At 43.6% G+C, this 21,833-nt stretch overlaps 1 protein-coding gene across 1 annotated transcript; it reads right to left on the reverse strand.

The window, feature by feature from the left end:
• Positions 1 to 8,226: 8,226 nt before the first annotated feature.
• Positions 8,227 to 21,170, reverse strand: LOC126544488 (uncharacterized). Its single transcript, XM_050191827.3, has 5 exons — positions 20,013 to 21,170; positions 19,319 to 19,363; positions 18,543 to 19,232; positions 15,134 to 15,358; positions 8,227 to 12,724 (listed from the first exon to the last, which is right to left on the reverse strand). Exons 1-5 carry the CDS (start codon positions 20,319 to 20,321, stop codon positions 12,683 to 12,685), a joined length of 1,311 nt encoding a protein of 436 aa, XP_050047784.1. The 5' UTR covers positions 20,322 to 21,170; the 3' UTR covers positions 8,227 to 12,682.
• Between the last annotated feature and the right edge of the window lie 663 nt (positions 21,171 to 21,833).

A 21,833-nucleotide genomic window follows, 5' to 3' on the forward strand; every position in this document is an offset into this window, starting at 1 on the left:
CGATCTCCAATTACTCCTGTCCTGCGCCAACAGATTCCAAATTGCGCCTGCGAATTTCTTAATTTCATCACCTCACCTAGTGTTCTGCCGTCCTCAACTGCGTTTCCCTTCTATTGGCACCCATTCTGTAACACTAATGGTCCACAGGATATCTAACCCACGCATTACATGACCTGCCCAGCTCCATTTCTTTCTTTTAATGTCAATTAGAATATCGGCTATGCCTGTCGGCTTTCTTATCCACACCGCTCTCTTCCTGTCTCTTGACGTTATGCCTAGCATTCTTCGTTCCATCACTCTTTGCACGATCCTTAACTTGTTTTCGAGCTTCTTTGTCAGTCTCCAAGTTTCCGCACCATATGTTAGCACCGATAGAATGCACTGGTTGTAGACCTTTCTCATTAGTGATAATGGTAAGCGTCCAGAAAGGATCGAAGTATGTATGCCGTATGCGCTCCAACCCACTTTTATTCCTATGTAAATTTCCTTCTCATTGCCAGGGCCCCCTGCGAGTAATTGACCTAGGTAAACGTATTCCTTCGCAGTTCTAGAGGCTGATTGGCGATCCTGAACTCTTGTTTCCTTGCCAAGCTATTGATCATTATCTTTGTTTTCTGCGTATTAATCTTCAACCCCACTCTTACACTCTCTCTGTTAAGATCCTCAATCATTTGTTGTAACTCGTTCCCAGTGTTGCTGAACAGGACTATGTCATCTGCAAACCGAAGGTTGCTGAGGTATTCGCCGTTGATCCTTACTCCTAAGCCGTCCCAATTTAATAGCTTGAATATTTCTTCCAAGCACGCAGTGAATCGCATTGGAGAGATTGCATCTCCTTGTCTGACCCCTTTCTTTATAGGTATCTTCCTACTTTTCTTGTGGAGAACTAGGGTAGCTGTGGAATCTTTGTAGATACTTTCCAAGATATTTACGTGACGCCGGTACTCCTTGATTACGTAATGCCTCTGTGACTGCTGGTATCTATACTGAATGAATTGCCTTTTCGTCATCTATTAAAGCTACGTAGAGAGGCTGATTTTACTCTGCGGATTTCTCGATTACCTGATTAATTACATGGGTGTGATCCATTGTACAATATCCCCTCCTGAAGCCAGCCTGTTCCCTTGGTTGACTGAAGTCAAGTGTTGCCCTTCTTGGAAGTCATCTTGGTGAATATTTCATACAATACTGGAAGCTAATGGGTCTATAATTTTTCAATTCTTTAACGTCTCTCTTTTTGTGGATTAGTATAATGTTGGCATTCTTCCAGTTTTCTGGGACCCTTGAAATCGTGAGACATTTCGTATAAAGGGCCGCTAGTTCTTCAAGCAATGTCTCCACCATCTTTGATTAAATCGACTATTATTCCATCTTCTCCTGCCGCCTTTCCTCGTTTTATGTCTTCTAAGGCGATTCTAACTTCATCGCAAGTTATAGAAGGAACCTCTGTAGCCTGTTCATTACTACTTTCAATGGAGGAATCCTGGCTGCTCTGGGTATTGTACAGGTCAGTATAGAATCCTTCCGCTGCTTTTACTATATCTTCGAAATTGCTGATGATATTACCCTGCTCATCTTTGAGTGCGTACATCTTGGCTTGTCCTATGCCATGTTTTTTTTCTCACTGATTTCATGCTGCGTCCATTTATTACGGCTTCCTCACTCTTTGTTACGTTATAATTTCGAATATCCTTTATTTTCTCTTTGTTGATCAGTTTTGACAATTTCGCGAATTCTACCTGATCTCTTGAGTTGGACTGTTTCATTCTTTGTCTTTTCTTTATTAGGTGCTTCATTGCTTGGGAGAGCTTACCTAGTGGTTGCCTTGGTGCGTTGCTTCCAACTTCAATTGCTGCTTCTCAAGCCAGCTTAATTATGATTTCATTCATTGCCTTTATGTCATCTACATAGAATCGCTGTTCTAAGGCTGCATATTTGTTTGCAAGTACCAGCCTGAATTTGTCCGCTTTTATCTTTATTGCATCAAGGTTGGCCTGTTTCTTCTTGATCAATTTTACTCTTTCTCTCTTCAAATTCAGGTGAATCCTAGACCTCCCTAACCTGTGATCACTGTACTTTACCCTACCTAAAACTTCTGCATCCTGCACTGTGGTGGGATAGGCATAAAGTACGAAATCAATTTCATTTCTTGTTTCACCATTAGGGCTTTTCCAGGTCCACCTCTTGTTGCTACGCTTTCTGAAGAAGGTGTTCATTATTCGTATCTTAATCCTTTCTGCGAATTCTACCAACATCTCTCCTCTAGTGTTTCTAGAACCGACGCCGTAGTTGCCAATTGCTTGTTCACTAGCCTGCTTTTCCCCCACTTTTGCATTGAAGTCGCCCATTACTACAGTATACTGAGTTTGCACTTTTGTCATGTCTAATTCCACGTCTTCATAAAAGTGATCTACTTCATCATTATCATGACTGGAGGTTGGAGCGTAGGCTTGTACCACCTTTAATCTATACCTCATATTAAGTTCTATTACGACTACTGCTACCCTCTCGTTAATGCTGTATAATTCGTCAATGTTGTCCGCTATGTCCTTATGTATTATGAATCCTACCCCGCATAACTTCCTATCTGGGACTCCTCTATAACACAGCACGTGGCCGTTAGTCAGCACTGTATATGCCTCACCAGTTCTTCTAACTTCACTAAGGCCAATGATATACCAAACAATATCTGATAGTTCCTAAAACAGTCCTGCTAAGTGGGCCTCACTCGAAGCAGTTCAAGTGTTAAATATTGCAAGGGTCAGTTTCCATCGGCGGCTTGTCCGTGTCCAGAGATTATTAGCACCCTCTGCTGCGTTGCAGGTCTGACCGCCGCCTTGGTCAGGCGCTCCGCAGTTGCTGAGGACTGAGGGCATGGTTTAATTGTAGGAATCATGAGGGAGATAGTGGCCGAATACTGCACCAGGGAGGCCAATTCCTGTTCTGGTGAGGGAGTGTCTTTGTCGAAGCTAAGTAGGCCTTCCTAATACTGACTACAGATTTACGTGGCAAATGCAATAGCGTTTCTTTTTTTTTTTTCAATCCTAAATCTTGTCGGCACTTTTTTCTCTTAAAATATATGTGAGAGAAGATTCCGTAGATAAGTTTCTTGAATACGGCCACGATATCTCACTTTAATGTTTATGCCTCCGGATGACGGATAAAATTCTCTGCTCTGAGTACAGTTTACATAAGCCCTTTCTTAAGCCTGGTAAAATATTTCTAGCCCACTTCGTTCCAACGTTTCCGTATTCTGTCTCACATACCAGATGTTTCTGTGTACTGTGCTGTACGAAAACTTGGCAACTCTGAACTCATCTGCAAGAAAAGAGAGAGCGAGCAAATAAAGGTTTTATAATCGAAATCAGCGAGAAAGAGTGCTTCTTTCTTCACCCAAGACAGGTGGCCTCTGCAGTCCAGGTACCAACGCAAGCTGGTGAACCAGGCCAGGGAAGCAGCGAAGTCCAATTACTATACCTGGCCTGAAGAGGCAATCGATCGAGAGAGAGAGAATAAGCTTTTATCCTGAGCAAGTGCAGCCTGCGCCCGAGGTGGGCACCCTGTTTATTCCAGGTACCTGTGGGCAATGGCCATCTCCCGTGGCCATTCGATGAGGCTGCGCTGTCTCTTCGGGTCAGGGTCTGATAGCTTGGCCTCCCACTGCTGTTCGGTTAGTGTTTGGGTGTCCACGGTGCCATTTTTCCGAAACATCCCCATATCGTATGACATAAGGTGTCTGGGACATTACAGTGCGTACAGATATATGAATGACGAGTAGGTGAGATTCGGTGTAATGGGATACCGCGGACGTAGCTGTCAATTGCTTGGCAATTTCCTGGGGGTTACTGCCTCTTCCCTATATATCTAGGCTGGGGTGACGTGGCGGGCAAGTTCTTGTGCCGAGCCTGTAGTATTGCAGAATATCGCTTACTGTTTTGGGGCGTCGTCCGTTCTCCTTGGCGCATCCGGTGAGAAAACCCGGTGAACGTGAAGTCGGGCGGAGGCGTCGGTTGCCTCATTCCTGGATAATTCTGACTGCATCTTGTTCTTTCAAGCCGTCTCTTCCGTTTGCTACCCGTCGTACCAAAATGTGCTTCTTGTGTGACAGTTTCTTGCAGTTTGGGTAGAGCGGCGGCGCCCGATCCGTCCCTGTGTACATGTAGACCGTCGATCCTGAGCGACTCTACTTTAGCGATTTGCACTCCATTAAGACAGAGTTCTGGTTCTGGAACTTCACCTTCTGGTGGTCTTCCCCTGATTCTCGGTTTTAGCATGAGAAGCTCCATTTCTCCCGGTGCGCATGTGAGCCCGCAAGCCGTGAGGTATAGTTTTCTGTACGGTCCACCGCTTCTAGCGGCGCATCCTGTTGAGTTGCTGGAGATTCGCCTGTTGTCCAGATGGCGATGTCATCTGCATAGAGGGTGTGTCTTATCCCATCTATGCCGTTCAATATATTTGGTAGTTTCAGCATGGCTGTGTTAAAAGGGACAGGCGAGATGACAGAGCATTGGGGAGTTCCTTTGCTCGCCATCTCAACCTTGTCCGATTTCAGGCTGCCCAGGGCCACTGTCGCTGCAGAAGGGCAGCGGATTGGGCGAGTTGGTGTTCCATGGTAACAATAAAATTCAAACAGCGCTAGACGATAGGACCAGTGTTTGTCTCCTCCTCTTTCTGGTCCTGTCGTCTAGCGCTGTTTAAATTTTATTGTTACCACTGTCGCTGTTCTGCCGGTCAGGAAATTTTTGTACGTAGCGGTATGTTCTTTCGCCACAGTGCGCGTCCTGGAAGTTTTTCAACACTGCCTCGTGAGAGACGTTTTCAAAGGCTCTTCTCACGTCCATGGCCAGGATTGCACTAAATGTTTCTTAGTCAGGTTGTGTTTTCCACATTAGAATGCAATTTGCCCTGTATAATCAACAGCTTACTGGTTTCGGAAAGTCTTCGCCAGGACGATTTAAGTCGGAAGCAGCGGCTTCTGCATTGTCCAAAGCGGCGGCACAACTACAAGTTACGTACCTTTTACGTACCATCTGTTACATTATTACATATTTTGCTGCGGTCACTTCAAAATTGCGAGTAGGCGCGCAATTTTTCGACTAAAGTCGTCTGTCAACGGAGCTCTGTAGCCACGTACTTGTTCTAACTCTGCATATATTTTATTGCTTTATATTTCTGTCTGTTTGCTGTAAATATTTTGTCTACATTGCAGTACACAATAATGTACTCCTTGTTCTGCTGTCTGTCCCCGCGCCTTCTTCTGTGCAATCTTGATTTTCATTGTTTTATTATTATCATGCTGTGAAGCAATGCTTCTTCCTAGGCGTTATGTTAGGCTCCAACTTAAATATTCTAAACACATTTTGCACCTGAAACAGAAAATAGAGCCTATGGAATAAGAATCCTAATAAAAGCACGCCGATACTTTAGCCCTCCTAGCTACTTTACGATCATTATAGAACGCGTTCATTCACAGCCATGTCACTTACTGTATATCATCTCTGGATAATAGGTAAACCACATATTTACTCCCATTATAGCATTTACAGAACTAAGCCATCCGGTTAATCACGTTCAGTTCTTTTCGCGCCAACGCCCTTGCACTCCTTAGGAAGTATAAATCAGTGTTGCTTATTCACTTTTCTTCTGCAACTCAAAACAGGAGATCACCTTGGAACCTTGAGCTATGGGACCTCCTTCTATATATTCAATCCCATATGTACCACCTTTGTAAATAATAAACGCTCTTTTGATTTATTGGTTGATGGCTCCCCCCTAGCTATTGTAATGCTAGCTATAGAGCGAATGTGGTTTTCAATAATAAATAAACCTATAAATAAATACTTATGTACCTTTCTCTAAGATTCAATTCCTAGCGATGGAACGTGATTTTATGCTACCGCCGTACGCACTGCGCCATCACTGAATTCAAAGGTCACCATGGGCATCTATGTTGGAGTGATCGAGCGGAGCACAAGTTCGCCTTCTGAGAGACTAAAACGAAAATTGCAGGCGACCACCCCAAATTAACTAATCTAATTTAAATGAACAGTACAAAGAAACACTAAATCAGTTAATACTGATAACGTACGTATTGCTTCAAAACTCAATTTTCCTTAATTTCACGGTTAGTGGTCGATTACTACTAAGCTTCAATATAACGAAATTCTCGGTATAGCGAAATACTTTTTTATAACTTCTTGTCCATACAACATGTGTATATTGAACCTCAGTCAATATAACGAAATTTCACTGCCGTCGCGAAGGAATACCGAGACAGTAAATGGAAACATCCGCGGACGCAGATGGTCGAGTGTCTGAATTACAAGCGGCTGCTGCGAACGCACATCTCAAATCACGTGCCGCGCGACCAACAGCGACCGCCGAAGCAGAGCAGCGTCATGCTCCGTATAAAATCCAATTGGCATAAGATCCTATCGCGCCTCGCGCTCTGCATCTTTTGGGAGCGAGTGAAATCTTGCGAGAGTCAGCTGTGGCGACTTGATAAGCACCGTCTTCTTTTTATGGGGTTTTACGTGCCAAAACCACTTTCTGATTATGAGGCACGCCGTAGTGGAGGGCTCTGTAAATTTCGACCACCTGGAGATCTTTAACGTGCACCTAAATCCAAGTACACGGGTGTTTTCGCATTTCGCCCCCGTCGAAATGCGGCCGCCGTGGCCGGGATTCGATCCCGCGACCTCGTGCTCAGCAGCCCAACACCATAGGCACTGAGCACCGTCTTCCCGCGCGAGCAAGGGGAAATGGGGGTGTGGAGGAGAGGGCTGAAGGCAAGGGAGAGGGGGGCAGGTGCGCGCGTTTCCTTTTCTAGCACCGCCTTGGCTACCTGTGCATGGCTGTCAGCGTGGCTGTGCGCACACCCAGCCCACGCGCCCTGCTTCAGAGGTAATCTGCCGCGTGTGCAAAGACGGGGCGAGCCGAGATGGCGTTGTATCGTGCGCCGTTTCCCAGCGTGTATAGTGCTGGAGGTTGCGTTATCTCGAGTGTCAGAGACGGTCAAGCGAGAGGCTGACGAAGCACTCACTCTCCGCTGCCAGCGCCTTTCAATATGTGGTCCCACTGCGGGCGACACTATCAGTCGCGGGGGCGGAGTGGATGCGAAAGCGTGGCTGGCTTCGCTTCGTACCACCGATGTGAAGATATCGTCGACACGGCGTGAAACAGCGTTTTTCGTCGCACTCTCTAATTCAATAATATTGATTATTTATCTCATTCCAATTTGCTTTTTCAGATTGCCCAAAATTCGCAAAATTTTGAGGTCCCTTGCGGGCAAGAAAGATCCATCAGCCACTGTGCTTATCTGCATGAAAGATCAAATGTCAATATAACGACATTTCGATATAACAAAGCAAAGTGCAGGTTTTACGGACTGTTAACTAAATGTTAACTCATATTTCAACTAACCAAATAATTTGCAACAGACTGTGAAAATCTAATTACTGTTCCCCATGTGCTAAACAAAGTATCGCGAATTATCAGGAATGAAATTACAACAAAAGTTTTCAAAGCAATAAATAAACAAAATGGATAATGCAAGCGTTGTTTTTGGTTCCACAGCAGAAGCCTGCATGCCCTACATGACCACCTGTGATTTTTGCTTGTATTATGTCATTTAGTGTTTTTGGTAGTCTAGTCATGTATGTAGCAGTTCTTTTAAGCTACAACCAGTGATGTTTTCCTTGCAATGAGCCCTCTTACATGTCTATGGCAAACAAGTCTTACAGCAGCTTTCTTTTTTTACAACTTCTGATCTTTCTTTGGTAACCTTTTAGTAGCGTTTTTAGAAAGCTATAGCCCTACAGTAGCCATTCATTCCCGAAAAAGTTGTTTGCAACAGGCTCTAAATATGTTGAGGCTATTTGTGCAGGTTTTTAATGATAATTACTGATCTTGTGCATAAAACTGATTCCTTGTCTTTTATAGCTGTTTTCTTGCATTAGTCAGTTCAGGCATGGCACCTACTTATACTGATATATTCCTGATGCAAATATATGCGTTTGCGTTTAAGTATTCTACATTCGATTAGACATTTAGATATCCGATACTTTCTATTCACATTTAGTTTGTATTCGAAAACTTTGATATTCACCCACCCCAACAAGAAACAGCTGTATGGAGCATCCTGTAACAGCATTACCTTAAATTTAACACCTCGTAACACGGCTACCTTAGTTGTTACAGAAATAGATACAAATAACAATCAGCAAGAAAATGCACAAAAGAATTTATTGCAAAAAAAGCTGACAAGGTGAGAAAAAAAATTTAATTTCAAGTGCTGCAGAAATGGCTGCAGAAACCTCCACAGGGCCCTATGTAGGACATTTTCATTGGAAATGAACCTCTGCTGCAAAAGCGATGGAGGGAAGTACAACAGCGTCAATTCCTTCGCACTGACACACAACAAGACAGATGCCACTACACTGACACACAGTGCATTGATTGAAAGCAAGGCAGGCGTGATCGACTTAAGCAGCCCAAGATAGCACCAGTTGGAATAGCCAAACACTGTGCAAAAGCACAGCCTGGTCTGAGCTGCCTCAACTGTGACATATATGTGCACTTCCTTCCCATAAAAGGATGACTATTTATTATCATGGACAATAAAACACAAGCAGAAAAGAACAAAGCAGAATGCCTGTTACAAGTATTAGCTTGAACATGTGATCGTGCACTCCTCATGCCTGGTACGAAAGATAACATAGACCTTAAACTAGGCATACAAATCAAAATCATGACACCATTGCACATAGTGACAAAATTGGGAACAAGAAAATGCCCTCCAGTATTCAAGTAAAACAAAAACCTGTCGCATTGGACCCAAACATGCCCAAGTGCTTTTTTTGTATCTCTTGCAAATTTCCAGAGACAGCTAGTTACATTCACATTTCTAAAAGAAATGATGCATGCTCTTAACCTACTTATGTTAAAACGAGGGCACTGTAAGTGTCACATACACTCTGGTTATGCCTGATGGCAGCATTATGCTACAGGCCAAAGGGTTCGATTTTCTCACCTATATTGAGATATGTCATCCAAAAGCAGTGCTACCAGCTACGAAAAACACCATAGCAGAATACTCTGCACCATGCTTTGATTGACTGAAATTCTTTAACACACACCAAATATCAGTATGTGGGCTCTCCTGCAATCTAACCTTGTCAAAATGCAGCTGCCAATGATCAGATTTCGACTCCAAACATTGTGCTCAGAGAGCGAATATCACAGAATCAGGGAAATTAAGTTGTGCAGATGGTTACATGCACCACATGAGGCTCCCTTCAATTATGTGGCCATTAAACTCTACTTCTATTATAATAAGCCAACAAGACTCAACACAATATTCTTTGAATGCCAGAGGAACAGAATGAATGTTTGATGTTTAATGGCGCAAGGGCCAGAGTCAGTGCAGCAGGTCATGGAGGAAGGAAAGAATTAGGAGACAGCATCGAGCAAAAGAATTGAAGCCGAACATATCAGCCCAACATGTCGTCACCATGTCAGCGTGTGTGATAGGTTTTAGTGCTCCTGCGCTGCAGGCAGAGCTACAGTGAGAGTCCAACAAGAGCACCATCTGTAAAAACTACTAGGAACCAAACAATCCCGGCCAACACAAGTCTCTGAGGCCACTTATTGGGCCGATACAGTGAGGGAAAAAGCAAAAGGAATGGCTTCTCTGAGTTCGCTTGACAAGGGGTGACAAAATGCTCTCTTCTAGTTCATTTCCTTCCCCCATGCCGCAGATAGAGCTCCATTCCCAATTGGGGTCACTGTGTACCTATTCATAAGATATTCACAGTGACCTAGTTAGATGTGTATGCTCCTTAAAGTTATGTTAAAGAAATGCATTAGGTCAAGCTTTAGTCGCATATATTATCTCTTGTGAATATATGATAGGTCCGTCTTATTTTGAGTAAAAGCATCAGGGAGAATACAAAAATGAACCAAGTGGTAACAACACCTTGATATTCCCTGTGACATCACAGATCTTGGCAGTGTTTGCTTAGGGATAGGTAATCTTTACTGACAGTGAAGGATTACGGAGCATTGGAAGTGGGCACAAACACGACCGGGACCCATTCTATATTTTCTTAACTTTTCATGCACGAAAATGCTCTAAATATGAGCAAATAGAGTGGAATAAATTATTTTGTGACGTCATAAGTTCCACAGTACTCGCAACAAATTCAAAAAGAAAATCCAGCAACACAATGACTTAAACCCAGCAACACAATGACTTGGCCTAGTTGGCTAGGTTCTATACACGAATTAGCCCAAAAGAAAAAATATGATCTAGAAAATGACATCGGCCTTCACCTTGTCTTCCGATATTCTTCCTTTCCTTTAAATGAAGTGCAATTAAAGCTAATACTTTACTAGGCTTAACTGTTTCTCTCTAGTGTTCTTTTAAAACTGTGTATAAAGGTGGATTCTATTTTCCCATGAAGCATGCTGCAGACATTTACTACAGCCATATAAGAATAAGGATGTCTTGAAGCACAATATGAACATTTTTGCTGTAGGAGTATTATATAAAGTAAATGCAAAGAACACAATAATATAAAATAGTTATACATTCAAACAGTGTAAATACTTTCATATTGCATCAACATAAGGTGAGTCACGTATTTAAAAAAAGCACAGGAAAGTATGTTCAAGTGAGCAGGACAATGGCACTGTCCTATTGTTAAGACAGTATAGACAGTTACTACACAACCAGCAATTGTACAGTACAGAAAGCTTACTACACAACCAGCAATTGCATGGGTAAATAACACAAATATATATTACAGGTATGCAAAAAAATATGTGAACACAGCTGTGAAGTTCTGTCCCCAGAACTGAGACACTTCATCCGTCAATTTCAAAGCAACAAATTATGATAAGATTAGCATGTCAGTGGAATGCAAAGCAATGTTGCCAGCACAACTTAGCATGGCTAGGGTTCCAGCTTACTGAATGCTGCATTAGATTTGAAGCAGCAGTAAATGCAAAAATTGCCAAGACTTGCAACAGTCTATCGATGAGTGTCTCCTAGCAGCATGTCACATTCTTGTTTATTTGCTGTTCATTTGCTAGATTGGTAGTTTCCTTTTTCGGTTTCTCCTTCCGAATACATGTGATCATAGACCTTGGACTGTATTCTCAATCTATCACATTCAAAGACAACACTCTCACTTTTGCATGATAAAACACCCAACCCGATCACTTACTAGAGCGACCAACATCCCATCCATGCACTTCTTTAGCTAGTCAATTCGCACTGAAAGTGACATCCCCAAAAGTGATCTTCAGAGAATGTGGCCCCTGTTCATCTGCTAGATCACACTGTGATGAAAGTCAACACAGAAAAGGCAGAGCCTCGAGCCTGATACAATGTCATCCAATGGTCAGTGTCAAAAAGAGCTCCAAAACCTTCAAGACAACTCTGCTGAGAGTTGCCTAGAGGCAACTCAATCTGACTTGGGACGCTCCAGTTATGATTGAACAAAAAAGAATGTGTGTACAACGGGATCAGCGTTAAGCAGGCTTGAGTGTTATGTGTCATGACGAGCAATTTGCAACCAGTTCAATCTGCATCAACAGAAGCATGCTTAAAGTGCAACAAGGATGTTAGGCTCCGTTCACACAACCCCTGTTAGAGTGAGCAGCAGTCCTTGTCTTACTCGGTGACCATCCTTTTCATTTTCTGTCCAAGTCCCTGGGGCTAAGTCCTGAGCTTCTAAGGATGTCCTTAACCCTCATCATACCATGGAGCACAAGACAGTTGTAAGCCAGCAACAGGCGACTGCAGTAAAATGACACTATCACCTATTTGTGTATGATATGCAGCTGCTGAAAATCATTCAGATGCTGCCAAAAGCTTTTTTTCTTGAGACGGCAAGATTACAGAATGAAAGCATGAATGGAGCTTTAAGCTACAAGCATAATTCTAAGAGACTGCAGTGCAAACTAATAAAAATGGGTCTGACCATCATGCCAAAGCAAGCCATGAGGCAACATTTTCACTACACCTGGTCAGCCATCACTTTACCCAAGTATAGCACCTATACAATTTGTATAAGACAGTGAGGACATACTGAAGAGAAAGCTCCTCCACCACCTACATGGTACTAAAACAGTATTATGTAATGACTCATTTTATTTTCATTTCCATACCTTTTCATTCTCCATGTGGCTGATCTTGGTGACAATGGTGACACCCGAGCCAATGACAAAAAGTAAACAAAAAGAAAATTAAAAGAATCATCCCAAAGTACAGTGCCTTGAATACTCAGACAACACCAGCTGCACTTCCCACAAACATAATTCACTTAACAAAATTTCAACGTGGAACTCGCTTTTCTTGAATGTTGTCAAACAGGCACAACATCTGTCTTTTCTCAACTTCCATGGTGACATCGATATAAGGTCTAATATGAGCAGACTGACTAACAAAGACAGCCATTTTCGCATCTAAAAGAAGTTCATCATTATTCAGCACACTTGGGGGAGGGGCAGGGAGCAGCACACAGTATCAGCTGACTATACCAATACAGCCTGAACTCCAGTACAAAAATACAGCAGCCACTGCAGAGTCGTGGAACACTGTGTTTACAAAGCATATATAATAAAGTCCACTCAATTGGGTGCCATTGTATCAGTTGACAGGTTAGTGGCATTCACGTTACCAGTTGTCGAGAAAGTCAAATCCAGTCTTTGGAATCCCCTGAAAGGAAAGGTATAGGAATGGTAAAAATCAAGGCTTGCTCTCCAACACAGATTCATGCGAAGTGTTGAAACAGATTGGATGCACAACTGAAATTGGCAGCACAGTCTTTTAACAGTGCGAATTAACGTGACTTTCAGAAAACACGACTGCATGAGTAAGTTCACTTACTGCTGGGTAGCAGTAAAGTCAAGGTTTGCCTTCAGTTTAGCTCGACCCATGGCTAGGTGCTTGGGAGACAGAGTGTTGAGCTAGCTGGTCTCAATTTATACTGATGAGCAGTGAACAGTTAGTCAGCTAGACAGGTTAGGCATCTTTGGCACAAAGTCAACTAAGGTTATTTTGTGCACATGATGAACAACCGAGGTCACTTGATAGGTGTATGTTCTACTTCTCTGAAGTATGCTCAGTATTTGTGTATATTTTAGAAACAAAACACCTTCAAGTGCAACTACAGGCTTCTCTGAAGCATGAGGCCTTGTCATGAGGCATTTCGTTTTTTTTTTTCCCAATTTGTGCTCTCTGGAATGTAGCTACCACGTTTGGCAACTGAACCCACAACCTTGTGCTCAGCAGTAATGCCATGGCCACTGAATCACCACTGCAGGTCCCAAAACGGGAAGTCTTTGACCATTTGCCCTGCAGCCCAAACCACTTGCTCTGGAGCTGCCACACCTTCAGGACTTTCAGCTTTTAAGACTCTCAGCAGGCTATGGTGAGGTCTCAGATCCTGGTAAAAGGCTCCCTCCACAAGTAGCTGGAGGTACTGTTCATCTCGTAAACCCTGGAACAGCTGTCTGCATTCTGCTAAGGGCCTATACACCCTGAGAATACCCTGCACTATACCATCTGTACTACACACAGAAGCCCAGATTAATAGCCACCGACACACAAATTATGTATGTGGGCTCCTAGAAAGGTCATCTATCACTTTCTGATTCCCACATGTTGTCTTGTAGCCACTAGAAACGCCAACGGAAGTCTCCCTTCATTCGACCAGCACCCAAAGCATGTGGAGCCTGTACATTCAGCCTTCACAAGTAGGATAGCGCATTTTGGTTTCACCTTTTTTCATGCCTTTTGTCTCAAGCGAAAACATTAATGCGCAAGTTACTGATTGACTGATTGAGTTTACAGGAGTACTGACAAAAAATAGTTTTGAGGCTCCATTTTTGTGCTCAATCAGTAGCTATTGTCCCTGTAATCATTGTTTTAGTTATATGCTCGTATGTTACGACCAGTTGCGGTTTCAATTTTGAAGAGCATTTCGTATGTATGAGGCACACTTGTAAAGGGTCATAATCACATGAGCGCGCATACCTGTGATGCACACTAGTGCACATTCTACCATGTTCTCTGCTCCTGTTTTGTCTGCTAGATTGGCGCTTGTTAAGCAGGAAAGCTGTGCATTGCTACACCATTGTAATGCTTCGCTGGGCAGAGGCCCAGTACGCAGTATGATCCTGACATAGGAGAATTTTTGCATGTCCATAAACGTTTTACCATTTACAGTTTACCAGGTAACCGGAGAAGTGTACGGCAGTAACATCATTGGTAGTGACATATGGTGACGCAGTGTATAACCAGAGAACATGCAAAACTAATACTGCAGCTTACGTGTTCTACATAACTACTGATGTAAAATATTGGTAGTGGCATAATCACTAACATACTTTACATGCTTGATTTCCCTTCAATAACAGCACTGATGTGGCAAAACAAATTTTAGAATGTGTTGTAGTTGAACAAACCACCACCAGTTGGTTGCCACCAGCTTTGCTACTGCCGACCACAGCTCCAGTAAACTGGACATCCGTAAATGGTAAGAAGCTTGTAGGTTCGTTTCATGGGCAGTCAGTACAAGGCACTCAATGCAAGCAGTGCTGAAATGTCTTCCGAACAGCAATACAAGCCAATGACATCACACGTAACCGAAATCAATTGCCGAAACTTGTGGCATAACATTGTTTACAAGTGCGACCTACGCTCATATGTACATTGATATGTGCCGCATTTTCCTGTTTGTCACTCTAACGAAGATAAAAATTACATTAAAATGCGTTCTAAGCTGCATTTGTAATTGGTACTTTATAGATGATACCTGTGAGCTTGCAGCAATGGAATCTACCAGACATTTGGAGTTACTATTTTAAAGTGTCACACGGGCTAGAGAGATGCCACAGCGAAGTGTTTCGAATTTTCGCCACCAAGAAATGCTGTGCAATACACCACTCGAATGAAGCTGGGAATAAAATTCCCAGCCTCATTCTCATGAGCACTTACGGTCAAGAGACACTTCAGTGCCAGCCATGCTGTCATTGACATTAATGATTATGTGCTCCTTTCACTTTTACTGAATGTACCGCTTATGTCCTTGCAACCATCTCACACTTTGATGTAGCATCCTACCTCAGGGCTCCTAACTGCCATGGGTTCCTTGGGACTTCTTGCGCTGTCTTTTGGATCATCTTTCGGTGGCGAGGGAAGCCTTGGAGGTCGTACCGGAGTGGCCTCCACAAGGGCCTCCTTCTCAGTCGGTCTGGGCACTACTTCTCGAGTGGGTGATTTGACCATGGGTATAGGCGGTGCCGGTGGCTTCGACGAAGGATGCTTCCTAGGAGCTTCTGGAGGCTTCTGCATGGTGGGACGACAAGAGCAATTTTTATTTCTAAATTACTATTTGGGGCTACCGCAGGAGTGAGAACACAACAATTATAACTATAATGGGTTCACAAGGGCAGACACTGCAAAATCGCTGAAATATCACTGCGAAGTTGAAATAAGTGAAATAAATGAAAAGGGGGAAGTGTCTAAGTCTACCACAGGCAGATGTAACAGAAGAAACCAGCAATAATTACACAGTGCCTAAAATAATAGAAGTAAATCAATACCATGCAGTAGCAAGCAAACTGGTGAACATTCATACATAACAAGAGCAGTGTTAAAACTGGCAGGACCAAGAAAAAGAGACACTATACCCACAGAATGAAAAACAACAGGGAAACATTAAATTAGAGCACTCTTACGTGTGTTTACCCAAGAGTGCAAATGCGACTCTATTTGCATTCCAGCACTAAGGGTGGTATGGGGTCTTTGACTAAGTGTAAGATCCAAAATTATGCCAATGTCCCGCAAACTGGAGACAGCAAAAGCAATAGCACGAGTACTTAGCTCATCCTATATACTGACGTGTTTCATTTGATGAGCATTGTACTCCCACAAGCACTTTGTGTGTACACCCGTATTTTTTTTTGTTCTTCTCTATGTTAGTGCTGTTTTGTCAAATGTCAATATCTTGTAACAGCAGAAAATAGAACCAGAATGGTGTTCCAGCCACATGGCCATAGTATCAGTATAACATAATTCGCCGCTACCAGGTGTTGCCATATTATCTGCGATGGAATTCCTTAGTCTTTACATCTGCCGAAGACATTGGTCAATGGTGGCAACAAAAGAAATCTGGTTAATAGCCACAGTGTCAATTAGACCATAGAAACAAAGAGAATAAAGGGGGATGAACAGTGTTCTAAGCAAAATGATCGGCTAACTGTGTTGTGAAAATGAACCACGGATTATGCCAACTTAATGCATTCCTTAAAATGCCCAAAAGAATCTGGCATTTAGGAAATGGTAGCACTACATGAAAAAATCTGTCGAAGTTCTTCTAGCAGGTAGCTTGGAATCCAGCTAAAGACAAATTCAGTTTTTCTGTGGACAGCCTACTAGGCTTCATGAAGACCAAGCTAGACACTACAAGGTTTATCTTACACGAATTCACCGCAAGGAGTGAAGCACCCAATTATACTCCCAGCAAATGGTTATTACTGAACTCAGGTGGTCAATAGCTCATCACCAGGCCTTGCATGGTGGCGGTGGTGGTGTAGGCGATACGCTCATGCAGCTGAGAGTCCTACCGGATTTGCCGAGCGTGTATTCTAATCAAGATGATACATGGCTACTGCTATGTGTGCAAACATTTCGCAGCCACAGCAGGAAGTGCTCCAACAGCACCTTAATCAAGTCACCAGATAATACCTGGTTGGTGTTATCTGGTATATAGTGGTTGGTGTGAAATTCACCGGCTCGCTCTTAGCACGGACACAAGCCATGGATGCCAAGTGTTATGTCGCACTTTTCATGTGTGTTGTTCATGAATGATTCCCCTTGAGCTCATCTCCAGCATGACATCAAAAGCATTCACACTGCTTATGGCAGTTCATCGGCCGAAGTGGACTGCCTAGCAACCCTGGCTAACACTCCCAGGGTTCTACTAGGAAACATAAATACCCAAGAAGGTGGATGGGGAAACGGCACCGCAGTAGCTCAATTGGTAGAGCATCACACACGAAATGCGAAGCTTGTGGGATCGTTCCCCACCTGCTGCAAGTTGTTTTTTCATCCACTTTCATTTCCATTAAATTATCGTTTCTTTATTTCATTTATTAAGCACAAGTAATTTCCCTTACGTTGTCCTTGGTGTCAGAGTTTGTTGGCTTCTTATGATATTGCCGCTAGGTGTCTTTTCGTGACAATATGACTAGTGCAGAACCATGCCTTTCTATGCCTGCCAACTGATTCCTTGGACGTCGGCTCACTACTAATACGATACGACAGGTTGATGTCATCGGCAACTCGAGATGAGCGGATGCCATTTGTCGGCATACCTGCTAGAAGCTCCCAACAGACAACTGCTGGAAGCTATGTCGAAAGTATTATCTGCTGCAACTCCGACCTGCTCATTTAGCAGCCACAGGACCAACTACTGAGTTAAAGGGAGACAACGTCGTGATCATGCATTCCGAGACCTCACCCCTATAACTATGGGAGCTCACAAGGATCATGGAGGTCTTCAGAAGTTCAGACAGTCACATCCAATCCTGCAAGCTAAAGCAACCAGGAAGTTTTGTCATAACAAGGCCCATACAAAACTGAAGCCACTTGAACTCTGTGATTAACTGCACTGCGCGGCCAGGGATGTTGTCGTTATTATAAGCGTGCCATGTGCAGGACAAGAAAAGATGAGCGTGGTCAAGTGCAAGAAGGAACTCTTGACTACTACCAGGGCTCTGCAACCCAAGTCAGTGCTATTAGAACGCCTTTTGTTTAACCTACCGACTGGACTGAGCCTGTCTGCGGCTACTGGTATGCCAACTTCCAGACCCTGCTGCATGTACAGAAGCACTCCAGCTCAGATATTCACAAGGATACTGTTTTATTTACCAAGTTCAAAAATGTTGCAGGGTTCCTCTAAGCATGTTCCAAATGAATGACTCTAGCTCACGAAGCATGCCCACGTTGTCCCAGTTCTAAATTATAGTAATCTAGACACGAAAAATGGTCTAACTTAGGATGTGCATGGGTCACAAGCAGGCTGCCACTTAACAATACAAACGAAGTGATGCCTCTAGAAAAAAATTTGTGCAGAAACCACCGACAATGATTGTCAATAAAAGCAAATAGCCCATCGCTTCTAGAAAACGTTCTAGAAACGTTTTGTTAAAGGAATGATGCATTTGATGACATACACTTCTTCAAATGAGAATATTCAGGTAGCTTTTGTTGTTTCATTGCATAATTCTGTAAAGAACAAAGACATTCACCAGCTCATGTATAGCGGCAGTACAGAGCTTTGAAAAGCTTTAACAGCTGGCATTTAGTGGCAAATGCGCCTCACAACTCGGTTGCATGAGAGCATGCGCCCTTTGCAACAGCACCTTTGCATCGGCGGTGAACGTCCCAACTGAACAAAAAGTTGGCCGAATGAACTGAAAAAAAGGCTGCTTGCTTTAAAAAAAAAGCAAGGAGTAAAGTCAGTCACCTGGTTGTGTGTTGGTGCAGCCGGTGGCTTGGGTGGTGCCGTTTTTGGCCGAGGTGGGTCCGGAGGAGGAGCCTTCGGTGGTGTCGGGGCCCTTCGACGTCCCTTCCGTTCCACGGGAGTCGGAGGGTTCGAAGATCCCCGCGATGTGATCGAGCACACAGATTCCTGCGACCTCGATGGCGGAGGAGGCCTCGGCTCCAGAATTTTGGCTTCGGTGGCACTGCTGCCAGCCTGAACCTTGGGATCCGCGTGAATCACTCTCGGCAGGCTTCCACCGACGACAGCCCTCGACTCGCCTCGATTCTGTGCAGCCGGCGGAACTCTTGACTCTACACCGTTGCTGAATTTGACGTGCTTGAGGCCTGAACCGTCGAGAGTGTTGGTTGAAGTGTCAGGTTTTGGGCTGGCCACTCTGCCGACGTTGGGCTCGGAGGCGCTGCTGCTCACCAGGCAGGGCTTGAAGGTGCTGGTTTTCACAGCACCGACTCCATTGGTAACATTGTTATCTACCTTGACAGCTGTACTCCCCAAATTTTTACTTTCAGCAGAGCATGGAGCAACAGTGGCTTGCTGGGAAGCCAGGCCACAGGTTTGCTGTTCATTCACCGGTACGTCTGTGACAGAATCCTCTGTACCATCTTTTCGATCAACTTCATCGACTGAGTCAAAGATGCGCATGTTAAGCTGACTCTGAAAATAATCGTCAAATTAAAAACAATTTCATATGATGCATACAACAAAATTCAATGTGCAGACGTGAAATGGCGACTACGTACCTGGGTTTCCCAATTGAACGGAGCAGAATGCTCGTCTCGCCAGCACTGTCACAAGAAAACGAATATTACACAATCTATATCACAAAAGGCTTGCATCCGTCATAATCATGAAATGACATACTTTCTACATCGGCTAAGAAATCGCACGCTAGTTAAAAGCAACCGCCTGCGAAGGCACATTCACAAAACAAAATCGGCTAAATACAGAGTTTATACATAACTTGAACAGAAAATCTAAACAGAAGGCTCCATGGTACGAGCGCGAACCCACAGCTTGACGGGCGCCTTCAAAACTAAAGACCGCAATATCGACATTTTATTCCGCCGTTTCGGCCTTGAGCTGCGAAAGACCGGCTGACGGAATGTAGGTCTGGCTGACTGCCATCTGGTCAACTGCCACTGGCTATAGCAGACGTAGCCCAGCTACAAATCGCTTAATTAACCTCCTGCGAAAATCTGCTTTAAAACGACGTACGTCACCAACACGAGATTTCTTGGAGGTTGCATGCTTCAGGGGCTTAACTGGCTAAAAAACGTTAACAGCAGGGGGATACTATTAAGCATCGGTACATGCGACAGAACCTTGGATGTCTTCAAGCAAGCGTGACATTTTTTATAGTCTACTTCCTAATGGGAAAGTCTAGCGATGACAAGCAATTAAAAGTAGGGCAGGCGACGACACAGCATAACTCACCCCTGTCTTTGTAGTCCTTGCATTTGTAGCGTCCTCGTCCGATATCATTCTGTCGCCCGTGTTGAGGCCGATGACGGGAAACACTTCAACTTCGGCATACTGCTTCGGATAATAGTTGTACTTCTCTTTAATATCCGGGCCGACCAACGCCTCCCAGGCGATTTCCGTTTTCTTCTTTTCCGATATGCGATCCCAGTCGTCACCGTGCGCTTGCCGAATGATTGACATGTCTTCAACGATCCTCGACGAAGCGTAGTTTAGTTCGCGAAAGTAAGACTCCACCTGCTCACGCACTTTCGACGACGCCATGGCACACGTTGAGCTGGTCGTCGCCCCCGCTTTCGAGAAGGCTCACTTCACTTTTGTCGAGAAAAGCGTGCAGAAAACTCTTTCAGGAAAAGCGAAACGTCACGGCTGTTCTCGAAACCAGGTCGCCGACGCTAAACGAGGTTTCACGCCTTTCACCTATTCACGGCCATGACAACAAACTTTGCGACTAGCGTTGGATTCTCAACTGGATTACAAGCCGTTGGCTCGTTCGCGGGCGGCCAGGGTCTGTCTACGTGCTTCCCCTTTCAACTTCGCCAAATTTAGCCATCAAAGCGCTACCAGTTCGTAACGAAAATACAAATGCTTATCGGTGTTCTGCACTTCAGCCACTAAAAAAAAAAAAAAAAAAAGTAAACCTAGCGGATGATTGTTGCTAGTTGGAAACTGCACCATAACAGGCTAATGTAAAGGCGCTTAAAAAAAAAAAGCACCAAACGCATTTTTCTACCAGTGAAATGGACTGTAGGCGAAAAATGGTAGTGTCTTGTTACATTAAAATTGTTACCACGCACAATACTGAATGGAACGCCTTATTACCATCAGTCATTGCCACGGAACCAGACTTGACTAAGTTTCAGCATTTAATTCGCTCACGACTTGTCGACTAATCGTATTATTATTCTTTTTTGGGACTTTTACAGTGTTTTCGATGTTTGTTGGTGTTTTTCATTGCAGTTGCCTTATGTTCTCCTAATATGTACTAATGTTTTCTCTCTAATAATTGTGACCTAATTATCTTGATATTACCTATGTTTCACTGTATTATTACTTCTGTTACACTCTCTTGTTTTTAGTATGTACTAACTATGACCAGTGCTTGTGATTGCCCCCCCCCCATGCAATACCCTCGTAATGAGGGCCTTTGGGGGTATTTTGAACAAATAAATAAATAAGTAATATATGTGAACTTCAGGGTACCATTATTCCGTAACGTAACGGAGCTTTCCACCTGGTCCAAGAAATACTCGTAGCTACCAGAAAAGTGAGCTCACGAGAAGAGCTTAGGAGAATCGATGATACAAAGTTCTCATGTTCAAATATGATACATCAGTATGCATATCAATGAACTCATAACAATAAACATATTAGTGACTTTGGTGCCCGCAAGATTCAGCCTACCAAGACCCAAGGAAATGCTAGCTGATAAGACATATCAACCAAGTGCTCAAGCAATAGCAAACAAAAGGCATACCGTGCCTGGTAATACGATGGTGGAAAGTGATAACACGAACTAATAGCAGTTATTTACCTCACATACGACTGGCAAAGCTCACCTTCCTATGGCCAAATTGTTCTAAATGTGCTGCCAAAATTGAACACAAGAAAAGCATTTTTAGCATATTTTTGGTGCATGCATAAGACTTCCTCATATGCAGGAAGATATTTTGTTTAGGGTTTGCTCATAGCCACAAAAGCTATTAAAAAACAAACATGTCCCTACAGTCATTCCAATGATCAGGCGTCACTTTATGATGCCTGAAGTAGACAGCC

This window comes from Dermacentor andersoni, chromosome 10 (assembly GCF_023375885.2).
Source record: "Dermacentor andersoni chromosome 10, qqDerAnde1_hic_scaffold, whole genome shotgun sequence".
Taxonomy (NCBI): domain Eukaryota; kingdom Metazoa; phylum Arthropoda; class Arachnida; order Ixodida; family Ixodidae; genus Dermacentor; species Dermacentor andersoni.

Excerpts from the sequence above, each read along its gene's own strand:
- LOC126544488 (XM_050191827.3), bottom strand. The coding sequence starts at position 20,321 with ATGGCGTCGTCGAAAGTGCGTGAGCAGGTGGAGTCTTACTTTCGCGAA. Across the intron at positions 19,233-19,318 it reads CGTTCAATTGGGAAACCCAG|AGTCAGCTTAACATGCGCAT; the intron begins GTACGTAGTCGC and ends GATTATTTTCAG. Across the intron at positions 15,359-18,542 it reads CTGCACCAACACACAACCAG|AAGCCTCCAGAAGCTCCTAG; the intron begins GTGACTGACTTT and ends CCCACCATGCAG.